The 17,122-nt window shown below is 40.3% G+C and overlaps 1 protein-coding gene across 1 annotated transcript in view; it reads right to left on the bottom strand.

Moving 5' to 3' along the window:
- The window catches only part of si:dkey-246g23.2 (solute carrier family 66 member 2), a 65,920-nt gene that overhangs the window by 21,173 nt on the left and 27,625 nt on the right, over positions 1-17,122 (bottom strand). Inside the window, exon 4 of the mRNA XM_051952374.1 lies at positions 1,274-1,490. Coding sequence (XP_051808334.1) covers positions 1,274-1,490 — 217 coding nt within the window. The remainder of the gene's footprint in view (positions 1-1,273; positions 1,491-17,122) is intronic.

The raw sequence follows: 17,122 nt of genomic DNA, 5'->3' as shown, positions 1-17,122 counted from the left end.
GCTGACATCACTGCAACTTCCTAATTTTAGCCTTTCCTCGTCTCAACAATCCATCAGTGTGCACGCAAACTCATACTTCCTGAACTCCTACTCACGAAAAGAGATGGGAGGATTTCCTGGAGAAGAAAAGTGAAACAAGCGTTTTCTCTCTGCTGTTTTTTTTAAAAAGATGAGTGACCAGCAGAGCTTGTAGATACGTATGAACAACCACAAACACACACACACACGTTTGTACTTCTATCTTAGTGAGGACATCCATAGGCGTAATGCATTTCCTAGAGCCTTACCCTAACCTTAACCATCACAACTGATGGCCTAAACTTAATCCTTACCCTAACCCTAACCAAACCTCAATTCATACCTGTTCTCTAAAAACAAGTCTTCACCCTCAAACATGGCTGTTTCAAAGTGAGGACCGGCCAAAATGTCCTCACACACACACACACACACACACACACACACACACACACACACACACACACACACTTTGCACTGATAACAGACGAGAGACACAATGAGAAAATAACAACCGTCATTAACATGAGGTTCTGTGCCATTAGGGGTGTAATTGATCTCACAGTCTCTACCTGAGAGCCTAATCAGTGTACACATTGACCTTTTACACACTCCAACATGATCTTAACAGAAAAAAAAACATTCATAATGCAAGCTAAGGGTTCTGTTTGCCTCCCTCCATCTCCCTCCTGATTCAGGGTGACCTTGAATTTAAAGTGGGAGCAGTCTAATCCCTGGGAAACACGGGTGCAGCATCTATTATCAATCACAGTTCTTGGGGGGGATTTGTTGAGTCTTTTAATAGACTTTATGGGGGAGATAAGCTGTAATATTAACAGTATTACCATCACCTTTATCTATCTAATTCTCCACTATCAGGGCAGTTTAAAGATTTGGTCTGAGAGGAAGGACTGAATGGAAAGTTAATCTTCTTAATCTCAGTTAAATCGGTGTTACTGATGTTTGTTTGATTTATTAATGTCAACAACAACAAAAAGATAACTGTTGTGTAACTGTGCAAGGCTCATCCTCTGCATTAATCCACTCTTTGACGTGGTGTTTTCTCTTTCATGTCGACTCTAATGACTATAAATGACCTTATTAGCATATTTTATTCATGAGAATATAAATTACTCCACTTCCTTGAGCATTAAGGTTAATGAGAGGACTTTTTATGTGGTGTTACGGCGGTTTGGGAGTGTGTCTCAGTATTTGTGAGCTGTCTGCAGGGCTCTGGTTGACCTTGAGCGTGACGCACCTCATGCCTTTGGTGGAGCGGTTGTCGAAGTTCTGCAGCAGCTGTGGGAGTCCCAGCATGGCCTCGAACATGAGAGCCAGCGAGCCCAGGGTCTCCACGAACACAGCCGAGTCCAGCAGCAGCAGCGTCACCACCGCACACAGCACGGTGAAGCCGAAGCAGAACAGCAGGTAGTCCTCAAACGCACTCCACTTCCAGAAGTACTGAAAGTTCAAGTCTAGAGGAAAGAAAACGGAGAATCCGTGGGTTAATGTGCGCTCAGCATCAGCTTGTTTACAGGCAAAAGTTAAGTGATCAGAAGACAGATGGAGGACAGGGGAACCAGAAAGGAAAAGGGTAAAGCGTGGGAGAATTTAAAGGACAGAAGAGCCTGACAAGATAATCAAACGGTGAAGAAGTGAGCGTTTAGTGATGAAGGGTGAGAATATGCTGGCTATACGGGAACAGAGGAGCAGTAATGACGAGAAGAGGCTGAAGGCAGAGAGGGCGGAACAGCAGGAGGAGGAAAGTGCAGGAATTTAAGTGTTTCATTAAAGAATGCACAGAAATTCTGCAAAGACTGCACTCTTAAATCAATACGGTGCACATGCATAAGCGAATGGAACAAAGATAAATGAGATATTAGAAAGCTTTTACATTTCTATTACGATGATATAACCTGAGGGGAGGCCATACATTTAAGTTTATTACCTTTGGTTTCAAGCTACCTTTTCACTGACACAACCCTATTTATCACGTGTGCCTGTATAATTGAGTAAAAAAAGAAGAAAAGAGAAAGAAGACCAAAGCTTTTAATTGGGCTAAAACATATGAGTTCATATAATTGAACATTTACAGCGGCTGTCCTGCCGGTTCCCAGCATGGAGGATGGTTCAGGGGCAGCCAAAGGAAACTTATGAGAGGAAACATTAAACCTGCTGCATCTAAATTCCCATCACCATCAGCCAACTCTTCAATAACCCATTATGTGGAATGATCGACAGCCTCTCATTCCTTATGTATGACCATTGAGCTGCACAGAAACAGCTGACATCAGCTGAAGGGGACTGATGGCTAAATAAGAGCACGTCAGTTACTGTGGCGACTCATGCATGACTTTGCATCCTGATGCTTCTATGTGCTGCTGTTACTGTTCCACCTTAGAACCACACAGGGTGGACCTTTAAAAGCAGACAGACGATGTGTAGGGGTGGGGGGAATATCTGCTTTTTAGATGCATCAGGATTCAGACGTGGACAAATCTGAATCGGTTCACAAACGTCCAAATTTAAATTATTTAAGTCTGTTAAAATAATACAGAAGTTTCTAAATAATGTGGAACTAAGAGGCGCAGTACGAGTCGTCTCCGGGACGCTTTGGGAAGCGCACCTGGAGCGGGCACACAGAGGAAAACAAACATTGCTGACCACCACAAACCTCACCATGAACAGCTCCTAATTTAAAAGCAGACGTGTGGAAACACTGCGGCTTCTACAATGTCGATGGCAGAAACAAACTGGAAAAGAGCCACGTTATATGTAAGCCGTGTCACACTAAAATAAAACACTGAATAAATATGATACAGATAAATACAGATATGAATGAAACAAACATTTCTGTTGTTTATTTTCATATATATGTCTATTCACTGTTTCAGTCGTCAACTAAAATGTATCTGAACTGGAAAACTTTGCTTTTTGTGTCAAATACTGCTAATCAACAAAAATGCGATCAATCACGATTAATTACTTACAAAGCCTCTATTTAATTAGAGTAACGTTTTTCATCGCGTCCCACCACTACTGCATGCGTGTGTTCACACACACACAGCCGTCAGCAGGCTGGATCCTTTCCCCTCCGGTTCGCTGCATCTTTGCTGCATCTCTGAGGACAGAGTGAGACGTCTCACAGCCAGTTTGTGGCAAACAGTGAACGTGATTAATGGCTTTATTACCGAGAACCACAAAACACACATCGCCCACAGCTGACAACAGCAGACACAACACAAACACACAAACACACACGCTTCTCAGCTCTTGTACACACATATGACAGGACAAATATCGCCTCTCTGGGCAGACTTGTTGTCAGAAGCCAGAGATGCAGGAGACAGACAGCCTGGCACACTTCAGCTCTTTGACAAGCTTTCTACAAATCCCTCCACACTCCCGATGCCCCTTTACTGCAGAACAACATCCGACCTGAGTCACTGTAGCCACCGGCAGAATGAGTGGAGAGCCAGGAGAGGCTGGCCTTTATCAGGATAATAATAAAAGCCCTTTCATTTCCCTTTGAATGAGGGCAAGATGCTGAAGTAGGAACATGCTGACAGCAGCAGCAGTGAGAGCAGTGGCATTTCAGAACTGCTATCAACTTCTCAGTGTAGAAAACCTCCTTCAGAGCCTCTCACATTTTCTGACTTTTGCAGTTGAGTTTAACCTCCCCTCCCTCCGTCCTGCTTATCGCCACACACACATGCACTGTCACACACCAAAAACACTCCTCTCTCACCCTCTTACCCAGCAATCCAATCTATTCTCAAACACAAAACAACAGTTTCCCCCCCTCTCATCCCCTCTCTCTCTATCCCATTTCATCTCTCTCTTCTACAGCCTGTATGTTTACCTGCATAATCAAATTGCCCGGAAGAGTATAATGAAGAGAGAAAGCCATGCATCATTCATGGATCTCTGTTATTTGTTCTCCTCTCCTATAATACATCATCCCAGCTTCCTTCCTTCCTCCGGCTGCTTCACTCCTCTCCTGTAAACGTATGAATCTCTTCTTCATACAACTCAGAAAACTGCCTGGACTTCATCCACATTTCCTGTCTCGTCTCTCCTGGTCGACTCAGGTGGTCTGAAAAACATCATCCTCCTGTCTGCTGAGTCTACAACGGAGGTGTCCAACATGAGGCCCGTGGTCCAAAAGTGGTCCTCCAGAGGGTCCAATCCGGTCCTCAAAGTGTAAAAATTACAGAGAAGACATTAACTGCAGATTGTAGATTAGTAAAAATATAAATTTAAAATCATTTCTAAACCATGACACGTTGTTTTGATCAAAAAGTAAAATACTAGATTGTTCATTGTTCGTTTGTCATTTTGTTTCTCATTTTTATAATATTTCATGTCTTAGTTTCTTTGTTTTGCGTCTCATTTTTGTCATTTTGTCTTTTTTTGTCTGATTGTTCTTATTTGTCTCATATTGTTATGGCTTTGTTTTTGTTGTTTTGGGTCACTTTTTGTGTCATTTTTGCTGTTTGTCCTTTTTGTCACTTTCTGACATTTGTCAAATTTTTTGTCACTTTCTTGCTTTCTTTTATGTCGTCTAATTTTTTTTAGTCATTTTGTTTCTTATTTTGTCCTGTTTTTTGTCTTTTTTGTCATTCGTCTCATGTTTTTGTTGTTTTGGGTTTTCTCCTCGTCTCGCTTGTGTTCTTTGTCGTATTTTTTTGTCATTGTCTGTTTTCATTTTATTCTTTGTTTTGCGTATCATTTCTGTCATTTTGCGGGGTTTGTCTCTCTTGTGTTGTCTATTTTTTGTCGTTTTGTGTCTTGGTTTTGATGTTTTTTGGGTCTTTTTTTGTCTAATTTTGATTATAAAGTACAAAACTATATAATTCAGCTCCAGGTGACTAAATGTTGTGTTTCTTTGTAGACACTCTGTGATCTGGAAGTTGTAATGTGGAAATGATAAACTGAGGCTGAATGTTGCTCAGATTGAAATGTGAACATTTTGCACTAAAACAAAGGAACCATTAGGAGTTGTGGTTATTTACAGGTTATTATGCTGTGGTTTTACTGGTCTGGTTCACCTGAGATCAAACCGGGCTGAAAGTGGAATCAGAACTAAGATGAGTTTGACATCCTGGTCTAGAAGCTAAAGCAGCACTTCATAGACCCCAGAGACTCCTGAGAGCCTGGTGGAGCCTCTTTGTTTACATGGAGCCCATTCAAGATCAAATAATTCAATTACTAACGGCAGAGATGTCTCCAGAATGTCGATACCTGCGTATGAAGTTACTCTGGGAAGCTGTGAAGGTGTTCAGGCGGGATGAGGCCGGTCAGTTTGTGTTTGTGTGTGTCTGCTCAGGTGTGAGTCTGGAGTTCTGACAGATCCAGCAGGTGTAGCAGCGTCTGGACTTTGTTTCAGCGCTGTTAGCCTCATGCCAGCTGCACCGAGGAGGGAGAAGATGATTAGAAGTGGAAGGAGGCAGGAGACATGGAGAGGGTGAGTGAGTCAGAGGGAGAGTAGCCTGCAGTCAGTAGGAGATGTACAGTAAAGTCAAAGCAGTAAGAGAGTGTATGGAAGTGGGAATGGAGGCTGTGGATAGAGACGAGGATCGACTCTGACAGATAGAAACCTCTGATATATGCTGACTCAGTGCTGTCAGTTCATGAGCAGGACGACTCGGCTCTGTGGAGTCCAGTCTGTGCGTTCAAAGACGTGTGAAAGTTTCTGTTTGACATGTCTATCGTACGGCTGTCGTTTCTCTTTTTGCCCGGCCTAATCTGTGATCAGAATGGAACGGAGTTTTAAGATCATTGCAATGAGTTGACTCAACTCAACCAATAAAAAAACAGCAAACTCATCCAAAAAAGACCCTCCCATACGCCCAGTGTTAGTATTAGTGGTACTTTCACATTTTCACCATTCTCTATTTTTAAATAGTGTATTTTATTCTGGTTTGTACAATTAGAATGCTGTATTTTACTGTAAATACCAACATCCATCCATCCATCCATCCATCCATCTATAGTCCATCCATCCATCCATCTATAGTCCATCCATCCATCCATCCATAGTCCATCCATCCATCTATAGTCCATCCATCCATCCATCCATAGTCCATCCATCCATCTATAGTCCATCCATCCATCCATAGTCCATCCATCCATCCATAGTCCATCCATCCATCTATAGTCCATCCATCCATCCATCCATAGTCCATCCATCCATCTATAGTCCATCCATCCATCCATCCATAGTCCATCCATCCATCTATAGTCCATCCATCCATCCATCCATAGTCCATCCATCCATCTATAGTCCATCCATCCATCCATCCATAGTCCATCCATCCATCTATAGTCCATCCATCCATCCATCCATAGTCCATCCATCCATCTATAGTCCATCCATCCATCCATCCATAGTCCATCCATCCATCCATAGTCCATCCATCCATCCATCTATAGTCCATCTATCCATCCATCCATAGTCCATCCATCCATCCATCCATAGTCCATCCATCCATCCATCCATCTATAGTCCATCCATCCATCCATAGTCCATCCATCTATAGTCATCCATCCATCTATAGTCCATCCATCCATCTATAGTCCATCCATCCATCCATAGTTCATCCATCTATAGTCATCCATCCATCTATAGTCCATCCATCCATCCATCCATAGTCCATCCATCCATCCATCTATAGTCATCCATCCATCTATAGTCCATCCATCCATCCATCTATAGTCCATCCATCCATCCATAGTTCATCCATCTATAGTCATCCATCCATCTATAGTCCATCCATCCATCTATAGTCCATCCATCCATCCATAGTCCATCCATCCATCCATTGGGCTGACAGCTACAGACACACTTATCAGACCCTAATCTGATACAGGAACTGTCACTGTCTGTTTCATAGAATCTATCAGCTCTTTTTTCCTTTTTTAAGTCCATAGAGTATTGACATGCCAGAAGAAAACCCCTAATACCCCCGTTGACAAGCTTTAATAGGACATCAGCATCTCAGCAATCATTTGGACGGGCAGAAAATCACTGAACCGTTCTGAACTCTCTCTCTCCAACAGACTGAAAACCACAGAAAAAGGTGGAGGCGGAGGGCTGGTTTCTGCAGCAGAAACACAACTGGGTTCACCAGCTGACGACGAGTGGATGAAACCAGACAGGAAGGAGGTCCACCACACTCCCAGACCCCCTGGTTCTCTCTGAAGCTGTCTGAAAAAATCTCCTAAAATAATGTCATTAAGACACAGAGGATTTACTGGTTTAAATCTAATATGGAGAAAAGAAGAAATTCCATTACACAACTTCCTTCTCTGGTAAAACACGTTAGTGCAGCTGAATCTGAGAAATACTCGGTTTTAGTAGATATTCATGAAAATACATGCACAAATCAATCAAAACCAGCTGAGGAAACCCAATAAAAAACACGAAAACTGAACACAGAATGACAACAAGCATCAACGATGACCAAGAAGATTTCACTTCCACCACCCTACACATCATCTGCTCCATTTCACCATCTTTCCCTGATACTCTTTGGATTCTTCCCAGTGGAGATGAATTTGGAGATGGGATGTTACACGACGTCAAACCCGATGAACCCGCCTGTCTCTGGAGCAGCCATGCGTTACGGGGGTATTTGTAGTAACAGGGAGCTGCTATTTTTGTAAACTTTCAAGGCGGGTTCTTCAGCGCTTCACTCGGTTTATTGATCCGACTCAACAGCTACTATAAATCAGACAAAAAGGACACGTCTGACCCACAAGGATGGAGTCTTAATTGGCTTCATCAGCTGCCAGAAAAGGCCCAGAGTAAACATTCTCCTGTTTTAAATGACTAAAGGCACAAAAAAGTCGTTAACAAAATAAATGGCTCTTTCACAAAGAACGTGATAAACAATGAAGGAGTGTAAGTTGTGACAATGAAAGCAGAATTAAGAGAATACTTTAATGCATACTTCTGCTTTTGAGCATTTTACAGAAAATAAATAAAATTTAGATCAATATTTGATATAAAACATTTCTTAATGTCCAGTGCAATTAATGTAACTTTTTCATTTCCACTGGAAATCCCCAGGGGAAGGCAGCATATTGTAAAACTACACGGTGTTTTTGAGTTTGATTTGTTTCTGTTGCATTATGTTTTCAGCCTAATCCAGTTTTGGATTTGTTGCTCCAGTACATCCTCCGATTTAATCCTTTGTGTGCAGTTTATTAACAAAGTAAATTAAGTTGTGACAGAGGCCCACATTTGTTCTCTAATTCCTCAGAGCACCGCCGTAGCCTCTCTCATCTCCGTTCGGTCACGTCTGCCAAAACAAAAAAGCCTGCCTGCATCGTTTTATGCACATCCACTCACAGGGACGGCTGGCGTATTCATTTGCATACTATTCTGTGTATTACAAAAGTCATTCAAGCACAAACATCCAAGTAATGCATTCAGAAGTCGATAGTTTATAGCGGCTGAGGCTTCGTGAGCCTTTAAAAGAGGTTTTCCAGCCACAAAGAACGTGCAATAAGCTGCAAGGTTGAACAGTGTGACAGACAGAAGAGAGCTGAGCGGAGCGGTTTAGCAAAAACAGACTCTTCCTCTTTCAGCAGACACTTTCCAAAACACAACAGTAAAAATATCAGCATTTTCATTATAAGAAACACCTTTCACAGGCTTTTTTCATTAGATAATTTAATAACGGCGTGTCAGCATATACTGATGTCCAGCATATCTACAGAAATATGCTGCTGGCTGTTCTCACACTAATTTTGTGCCTCAGAGGCTTGAATCACAGATTTGAACTCCAAAAGTAATCACTATGAAAACAGGATTCATCATATTTCATTATACAAACATATATTTAAATGATCTGAGGCTTTATGTATCACTGTATTTTCTACACATTCACAGAAACTAATGAGGGAACATTCTTTGCTCATTATTTATAATATTATTTTCTCCATCAGTAAATTGTCTGGTCTATTTTTTCTGGGGGTGCTTTCAAAGAACTAGCTTTGTTTAAAGGAGAAAATGCATTACATAGAAATGAATTTGACTGAACTCTGATCAAAAATGAGCTGATTTCCATTCTGTGTTTGTTTGTCAGCTTCATTGTTAATCAGGTTTATGTCCAGAGGGTTTGTTTTGTTCAAACACAGCAAATAGTCCAAAATCAGGCGTGCATATAAAGGACTCTTCTAAAATCGCATCTGAGTTACTGAAACTACCAGTGATGAATATTCTACTGAATACAGAGAATATCTGACTAATGTGACTAACTATTAATATTCATTCTGCACTAAAATGTCTCTGGACTCCACCAGCTCTTGTTTGTTTCACTGCTAGCAAGAAATATATAAAAGCAGCAGAGAGAAAGTTGGACTTTAACGAATAAAAGAAAATATCCTATTCATGGTCTGCAGCTAATAATCTTTAGTCGGGAACACTTTCTCCTCTGGTTTCTGCTCCTCTGACGGTGGGCAGCTCTGACCTTGCAGATGAACCATGACTGTGTTTTTCCACCATGTGTGGGTTCTTTTCTCGCCTCTTGACCGAGACGAGGCTTAACTAATGAGCTCTATTGGCATCAACAACTCATAACAAGAATTCTGCGCCCGCTTGACCTCCGTTATAGACTAATGGATTTTCTCATTTGTACTCGATTCATAAAAGAATAATTTGGGGATGCTAAGGAGCTCTAAATGAAAGCTGGAGGACGGCTCCGTCTCTGACAGCGACTGAACAACCTTCACACTGAACGCATCAAAGGAGACACTTGACTGTGAAACTCCTGTTAATGGATGGATTGAGACGGACAGAAAAATGTCTTTTCAAACATCTTTGTTCTGGTGAAAATGTTTAACTAGATTGATGGCCAGACCTGACAGAACACAATATTCCACTCGGTACAGCTGGAGCATGACATCTCCACAACTAAAAGCATTTGTCTCAGCCTCAGGTCCACTAACAATCCCGCTATACTGTCCAACTCCTACGTCCTCCGCCGACATCCAATCTACCTTTATGCATTCATTCTCGCTCTAGTGCCTCCGTCCACTTTCAGTCCTAAAAGTCAGTCGCTGGCGCCTGCAGCTCTGCGATAAACAGGAATGAGTCAGTCAGCGTCGGTATGCTACAGCTGCAACCAAATAAAAAGAAAAACTCAGCCCAGCTGTCTGTATATGCATGTACAGCTAAAACATGCTTCACACTCCTCTAACTCAGAAGATCTATGCAATCGTAAATGCTGTACGACAGGCGCCCACAATTAGTGTCACCACCACATGTGAAATATGAACACAGTCTCCCTTCTGTTCCAGAGTTATGGCAGCAAAGAACGGCCAGAGGAGTGTTTTTGTTTTATTACTATGAGCTGAACTTTGATTTTTTGGGTGTAAAATGTCTGCTGTTACACATGTATGTAAATGTTGTCACTTGAATTCTTGATTTATGGATAAAAGCATGCTCTGTGAGGTTCCTGTGACCTTCACCAGGTAGTTTGTTCCAGGTGTAAAGAAATTCCCTCCAGACCTTCCTGATGTATTACCTTCAACAGAATGAGACAAGCTTGAAGTGAGCGACCTTCATGACCACCAAAATCTAATCAGCTGCGTATTTTCAACATTTGTGCCAAACGTGGAGAGTTTCTCCTTGTGGCCTTCATCCCATTACGAAGAAACAGAAAGCCTGCAGCCACTGCTGGCACACGGTCATAAAAACGAGACGGAGCAGCAGTCAGGATGATTACAGCGATCCAGAACACAGACCCAAACAGACAAACGGTGACAGGAGGAAGACGCATCACCAGTGATGAGCTACGTGTCATTTCTGCCGCGCTCTTCATAATTCACACTTGTCATCTCCCACAAAAGCACATTTTTTTCTGTGATTATTAAACTGCATCACCTCTGCGTCAAACATGAGGCCCGTGGTCCAAAAGTGGTCCTCCAGAGGGTCCAATCCGGCCCTCAAAGTGGAAAAATTACAGAGAAGACATTAACTGCAGATTGTAAATTAGTAAAACTGTAAATGTAAAATCATTTCTAGACCATGACAAGTTGTTTGGATCATAAAGTAAAATACCAGATTGTTCTTTATTTTTTGTCATTGTGTGTCATTTTGTCTTGTTTTTTGATTTTTTCTGACTTTTGTCATTTATCTCATTTTTTTGTCTTATATTAGTCATTTTGTGTTTTTCTTTAAAAACACAAAACGTTGTTTTTACGGTAAAATTCCCTCAGCTGTGCTCACAAGAAAGCTACCAAAAGATTACAGTAAAACATTTTCTACATTTACAGTAAAGAAATGTATTACTGTTGAGTTTAGGCTTAAAACGAGCTTCATTCCATATTTCACTGTAAAAAAAAAGTTTGGAAAGTTACATGAAAATACTGCCTAAAATAAAGTTTGTGTAAATTATTATAAATATGACAGCATTTTTCCATCATCACCACCACATTTAGTGTATTTAACATTTAATGTGATTTTTTTGCAAAAATTGCAGTTAAAGCTGTCTTAAATATTAAAGCATATGTCTGGTATTAAAACAAAAGTAAACTGCATTTTTTGAAGTGTAATAAATGCAGCAATTCTCATGTAAATTATTATAAATACTGCAGCATGTTTCCATTACCACCACAACAATATGTTCATTTAACTGGAAAAAATGGATTATTTTCGAGAACTAAATGCAAAAATGACAGTATTGTTCTACATTTTCTGACATTTTTCTATTTAAAACTGTGCAGGAGTTGAGAAATGTATTTTTTTTTTAAATCTAAAAAACACACTTATACCCTGATTAACCTGTTTGTGGTGATTCAGTGTTCAATAAACTGCATCAAAGTGTTTCAGAGTTTACAGATTTTTACCGTCATGGTTTGACGGTTTTTCACTATAAAATGTACAGACATTTTTTACAGTGTAGAACCTCTTTTCTCTCACTATTCTAACTCAGTCGATCACAGTGTCTCCTTCCTCCTAATCCATTGTCTTCTTCTATATCTCTCCACTACTGTAAGTTCCATTAAGCAGAGGAAATCAGAGATAAAAGCTCTTCTCCACCGGCATCGCCCTTCATTTGTCCTGATAGCAGCCCTATAAGTCTCTATATCTCGCCCTGCACGCCAGTTAATTCTCGAAATGTCTCAAAACTTTTAGATCTCTGGGGTTGGGGTGTTCCTTCAGGTGGTTTGGCCTTCAGACTCTTCAGCGTGTCCTCTTTGAAGTTCAATGCTTGTTGATGTTAGAGAATTCTGCGATGTCAGGTGAGGAAACCAGGAGGCGAACTCAGGAACACTCAGGAGACTCAGATGACTGATGTTGACAAATAATGCTTTACTGAATTCAGGAGGATTGATACAACAATACCACACATGCCAACATTGCCAGTATCAAATCTGAGGAGGCTCTCTGTCCTTGGGGGTTTATACTGTCTGAGAGGAAGGCAGGATCTGACCTTGTTATTGTTGCACTATCAGCAAATAGTTGTCTGTCTGAGCTAGTGTGCATCCTAAGGTCAGTAGTATCAGCTGGTGTGCTTCTGTGCGTCTTCAGGACAACAACAACAAATGGAAATGCGATTGGGGTCAAGGGATGACCTTCTGTATGTTGGTCCGGGGGGACTTGGTACCGACAATTTTTCCTTCACAGTTGAGGATTTTTATCCTTCAGTAAAATGAGAACCTGACGTTGTTTCAGAGAGAGAGCACTGCTTCTGTTTCATGTGTCTCCAGAGGTTATACAGCAGGAAGAATGAGCAGATCTGTCTCCTTATTGATGAGCTGTTTTCTACTAGTCCTAAACTCTACTCTCATTTCTGACATCAGTCATAGATCAAGCTGCTCCCGACTGCTTCTGTTTCTGCAAACATTCATTTTAAACAGATTTTTATTCATATTTTTGCTCTCAAACTGTAAAAGGTAACCCCAGACTGATCTGAATCTCTATCTGTACCCAGAGAAGAATAGTGGCAGAATGAATCTAAACATCTCTGGCCTCACGTCTAGTTTCTCTTTTTGCATTGTTCAGCTGTGTCGTCAGACTACAATGGGCTCGGGTTTGAATGCTCGTTTGACAGCAGAACATCAGAGCACAGAGCGACACTGAGCCGACAGCGAGCAGAGAGTCCAGGAAAGTCGACTTTATGTGTTAATGCTCATGAATGGAACTGCTAACGATGCAGTCCCAGTAAGTGACGTGTTTCTGTTCTGGTTCTACTGGATCAGGAATGAAACAACAGCTATGAGATTAGACTGTCAGCTTTAAAACGGTTTGACGTTCACTGCTATGAAATGTTCAAAGTGCTGAAAATTTAAGCACTACGCAGCTTTACAAAGAGACATTTTCCACATCCTGGTCAACATGTTTGGATTTTGTGAATCAGAAATGACTCGGTGACCTCGTGGTCAGATTCTGGCAGTGATGCAGTTCATAGTCTGGATCCACGGATTTGTTAAAGATTTCTGTATCATCGTAAGATAGCAGCACAGCGTCACCGTAACCATGACAACCAGTGAACACTACATCAGCTGATTGTGATCCTACTACAGATCCACCACTGAGGACCACGGATGTTTATAAAACTGTAACTGTGAATAATTTTAATAGCATTAAGACATTTTAAAGTCATTGTGGGCCCATTTTTAGTAATTTTTTTAACCCTTTCAGTCATCATAGACCATTAACTCATCTAGGACAGGGTTCTGAACAGTTAAGGAGGATTTTTCAGCAAGTTCTGGATAAATCTGAGTAATTTCTCGTCATTTTGCACATATTTTCGGTCAATGCTGACAAATTTTGACAACATTTAGAGAACACACTTATTTCAAGAGGTCAGATTTGAGTCATTTTGGACGTATTTTTGATTGTTTTTAGTCTTTTCTAGGACCATCTAAGCTATTCTAAATGTTTAAACTCATTGTGGACGGCTTGTGAACAGGAAAAGCTTTATTTATTTATTTTCTCATTTTTAATACATTTGGGTCCTACAGGGCGAAAGAGGATGGTGATAGACTTAACTCTTAAAACACATCTGCTTACATCTGGAATTTGGTCCTTATCTGATAAAAAAAACAAACAAACTACAACACACACAAAAATATCCCCCTAAATCCTCCTAACTCCTGGATCTGTGTAACCAGCCGCCTCCATTAGCCTCGTTGTTAAAGAAACACTCCTGCTGCCGGAGAACATTCTGCGGCTCCGCTGATTACAGCAGATATAAATGGGTTCCGATAGACTGGATTGTTGAGAAGGGCTGGTGTAGCGGAGCGTGGCGCTGTGTGTCTGATGGATGAAAACTGGACAGAGTGCTGAAGCGAAAGAGCTGCGGTGACCTTGAAGCCGAGGACGGAGGAGCGGAGTGGATGGAAGTGAGGAGGTGAAGCTTCAGTGGAGCGCTCCGACCATCCTAACACCAGCAGGACAGAGGCAGGGCAGGAGGAGAGCAAATTAACTACACTTTGGCTCTCTTGTCCTTTCTCGACTCATTCTGCCTTCCTCATGTACTCCCTCACAGACACACAAACCCTCAGAGGACATGTGGAAGAACAGCACCTTATGAGTGCACACACTGTAAAATGACTGTGTTAGAGTAGTAATTTACTTTAACATTTAATCATTGTATAACTGATGACAGCACTCTACAGTAAAATATGAGTTTCACTGTCCAATACTGGAACTTCTTAAAATACACAGAATTTACATAATGTCACCACTGAAATCAACACTAACTGTACAAAAGACTTAAATCAGAGCTCCGTTCCTACTCATCTACAAGTCGATTTTTGCTGTCGGAACTCTGGAGAAAATGTAAAAAAATCCGTTCCGTTCATCACAATATCCATCAGTTCTTTATAAAGTCGTGAATACCAGCGACTTTCATGCATGTATGAATCAATTTACGAGAAGATAACAGAATATTGTAACAGACTGATATTGTTGTTGAGGTTTCAATGTTTATTGTTCAGTTCCTGATTTACCTGATGTCAGTGAACGTGCCATGTTTAGTTAGCTCTCCTCCATTTTGCACCTTGTTTTTGTCATTGTGTCTCGATTGTAGCATTTTTTATCTCTTTTTTGTCAATTTTGTTTCTTGTTTTTGTTATTTTGTCTCATTTTTGTGTTTTGTTTTTGTCATTCTGTGTTTCATTTTTGTCATTTTGTTTCTTGTTTTGTGATTTTGTCTCATTTTTATCATTTTGTTTCTTGTTTTTGTCGTTTTGCTTCTAATTTTTGTCTTTTTGTTTGTTTTTGTCATTCTGTGCCTCATTTTTGTCTTGTTTCTTGTTTTTGTCGTTTTGCATCTCATTTTTGTTTCTTGTTTTTGTTATTCTGCGTCTCAGTTTTATCATTTTGTTTCTTGTTTTTGTTGCTTTGTGTCTTGCTTTTGTCATTTTGTTCCTGTTTTGTGCGTCATTTTGGACGATGACAGTACATGCTAAAGCAGAGAGCAATGTGGTAATTTAACAGCAACAGGCACCATGACAAAGACTGATGAGGAGGTTCATGACCTGAAATGTTCCACGTTTCCACATAAGGACCACATGTACTGTATTCACTTTCTACCGTAACTTACTGTTATAACATTTTATTTTTGGCTCAATGAAAGCATCCAGTTTTACCGTTTAAAAGGAACTTGGCCTATACTTGGTGTATATTTGACAGTGATTTTTTACAGTGTATAAACATTTTTTTTCACACACACACTGAGTCAAAGCTAAGCCTTCCTGTGTGTGAAGGTGATGTGGTGTGATAATGATCAGCTGTTGACCACATTGAGGGTTGGAGGTTCTGATAAGGACAGAACAACATCAGGGGCCAGAAGGCTCCACACTACTTCCTGGGGTTTAGTGGGCAGACATCATCAATGGGAGGCTTTCTTCCTTCAGAGATAAGCAGGTGTAAATCAAAGATACCGTGAGCAGGAAATAAAGTCAGGAGCAGCAACTGGACTATTATTAGCTGCAGAATTACAGCGAGTGTCAAAAGCTCTTCGGATCAAACAACATGACCTTCAGAGAGGAGCTGACAGCGTCTGTGAATGAGTCCTGTTCCACAATATTACCTTTAAAATTTAGACATTAAGACCAGTTTTCAGAACTAAGTAGAACCTGATTACCTGGAATGCATGTCGTTTACTAGCAGCATTACAAGACGTCCCAGAGCTTCTACAAACACCATTATATAATCACATTACTGCATAATAATGTCAACATAAGATTACAACATCATGTAACACCGTTATGCTCACAAATAAACATGGAACACACATGTGGTGGATCGCATGTTTGCAAACTTAGAAAGGTGTTGCAGTTTGGCTAACGTCCTACACAGGAGTGTCAAAGTCATCTTAGTTCAGCGCCACATTCTGTTTGATCTCAAGTGAGCAGAAAAATCACAACATAATAACCGATAAAAAATAACTACAACTCCTAATGTTTGCTTTGTTTTAGTGCAAATAAATTCATACTGAAAATGTTCACATTTAAGGAATTATCTTTCTACAAAACATCATGAACAACCTGAAATTTGAAAAGCTAATTCAGTTTCATCAACATTCATCCTCAGTTTATCATTTCCACATTACAACTTCCAGATCACAGTGTGTCTAGAAAGAAACACAACATTTAGTCACCTGGACCTGAACCATGGAGGATTTTACCTTAAAAAAGACAAAAAACATCAAAAACAAGAGAAAATATTACCAAAGATGAGACACAAAACGACAAAAACGAGAAACAAAATGACAACAAATGAGACAAATGACACAAAACAAAACACAAGAGACAAAAAATTTGGACAAACGAGACAAGAAATGTCAAAAGCGTGAAACAAAACGACAAAAACAAGACAAAACAATGAATAAAGCAAAGCACAAAATGAGAAAAACCTGAGACAAATGATAAAAGTCAGACAAAAAAAACAACAAAAACAAAACAAAATGTAAAAAATAAGACACAAAACAATGAATAAAGCAAAGCACAAAATGAGAAAAACCTGAGACAAATGATAAAAGTCAGACAAAAACAACAAAAACAAAACAAAATGTAACAAAAATGAGACACAAAAGGAGACAAATGACAAAAAAGAAAAAATAGACAAAAGTGTTACAAATCA

This window comes from Acanthochromis polyacanthus, chromosome 8, assembly GCF_021347895.1.
Source record: "Acanthochromis polyacanthus isolate Apoly-LR-REF ecotype Palm Island chromosome 8, KAUST_Apoly_ChrSc, whole genome shotgun sequence".
NCBI lineage: Eukaryota > Metazoa > Chordata > Actinopteri > Pomacentridae > Acanthochromis > Acanthochromis polyacanthus.
This window is presented reverse-complemented; position numbering and strand designations above follow the sequence as displayed.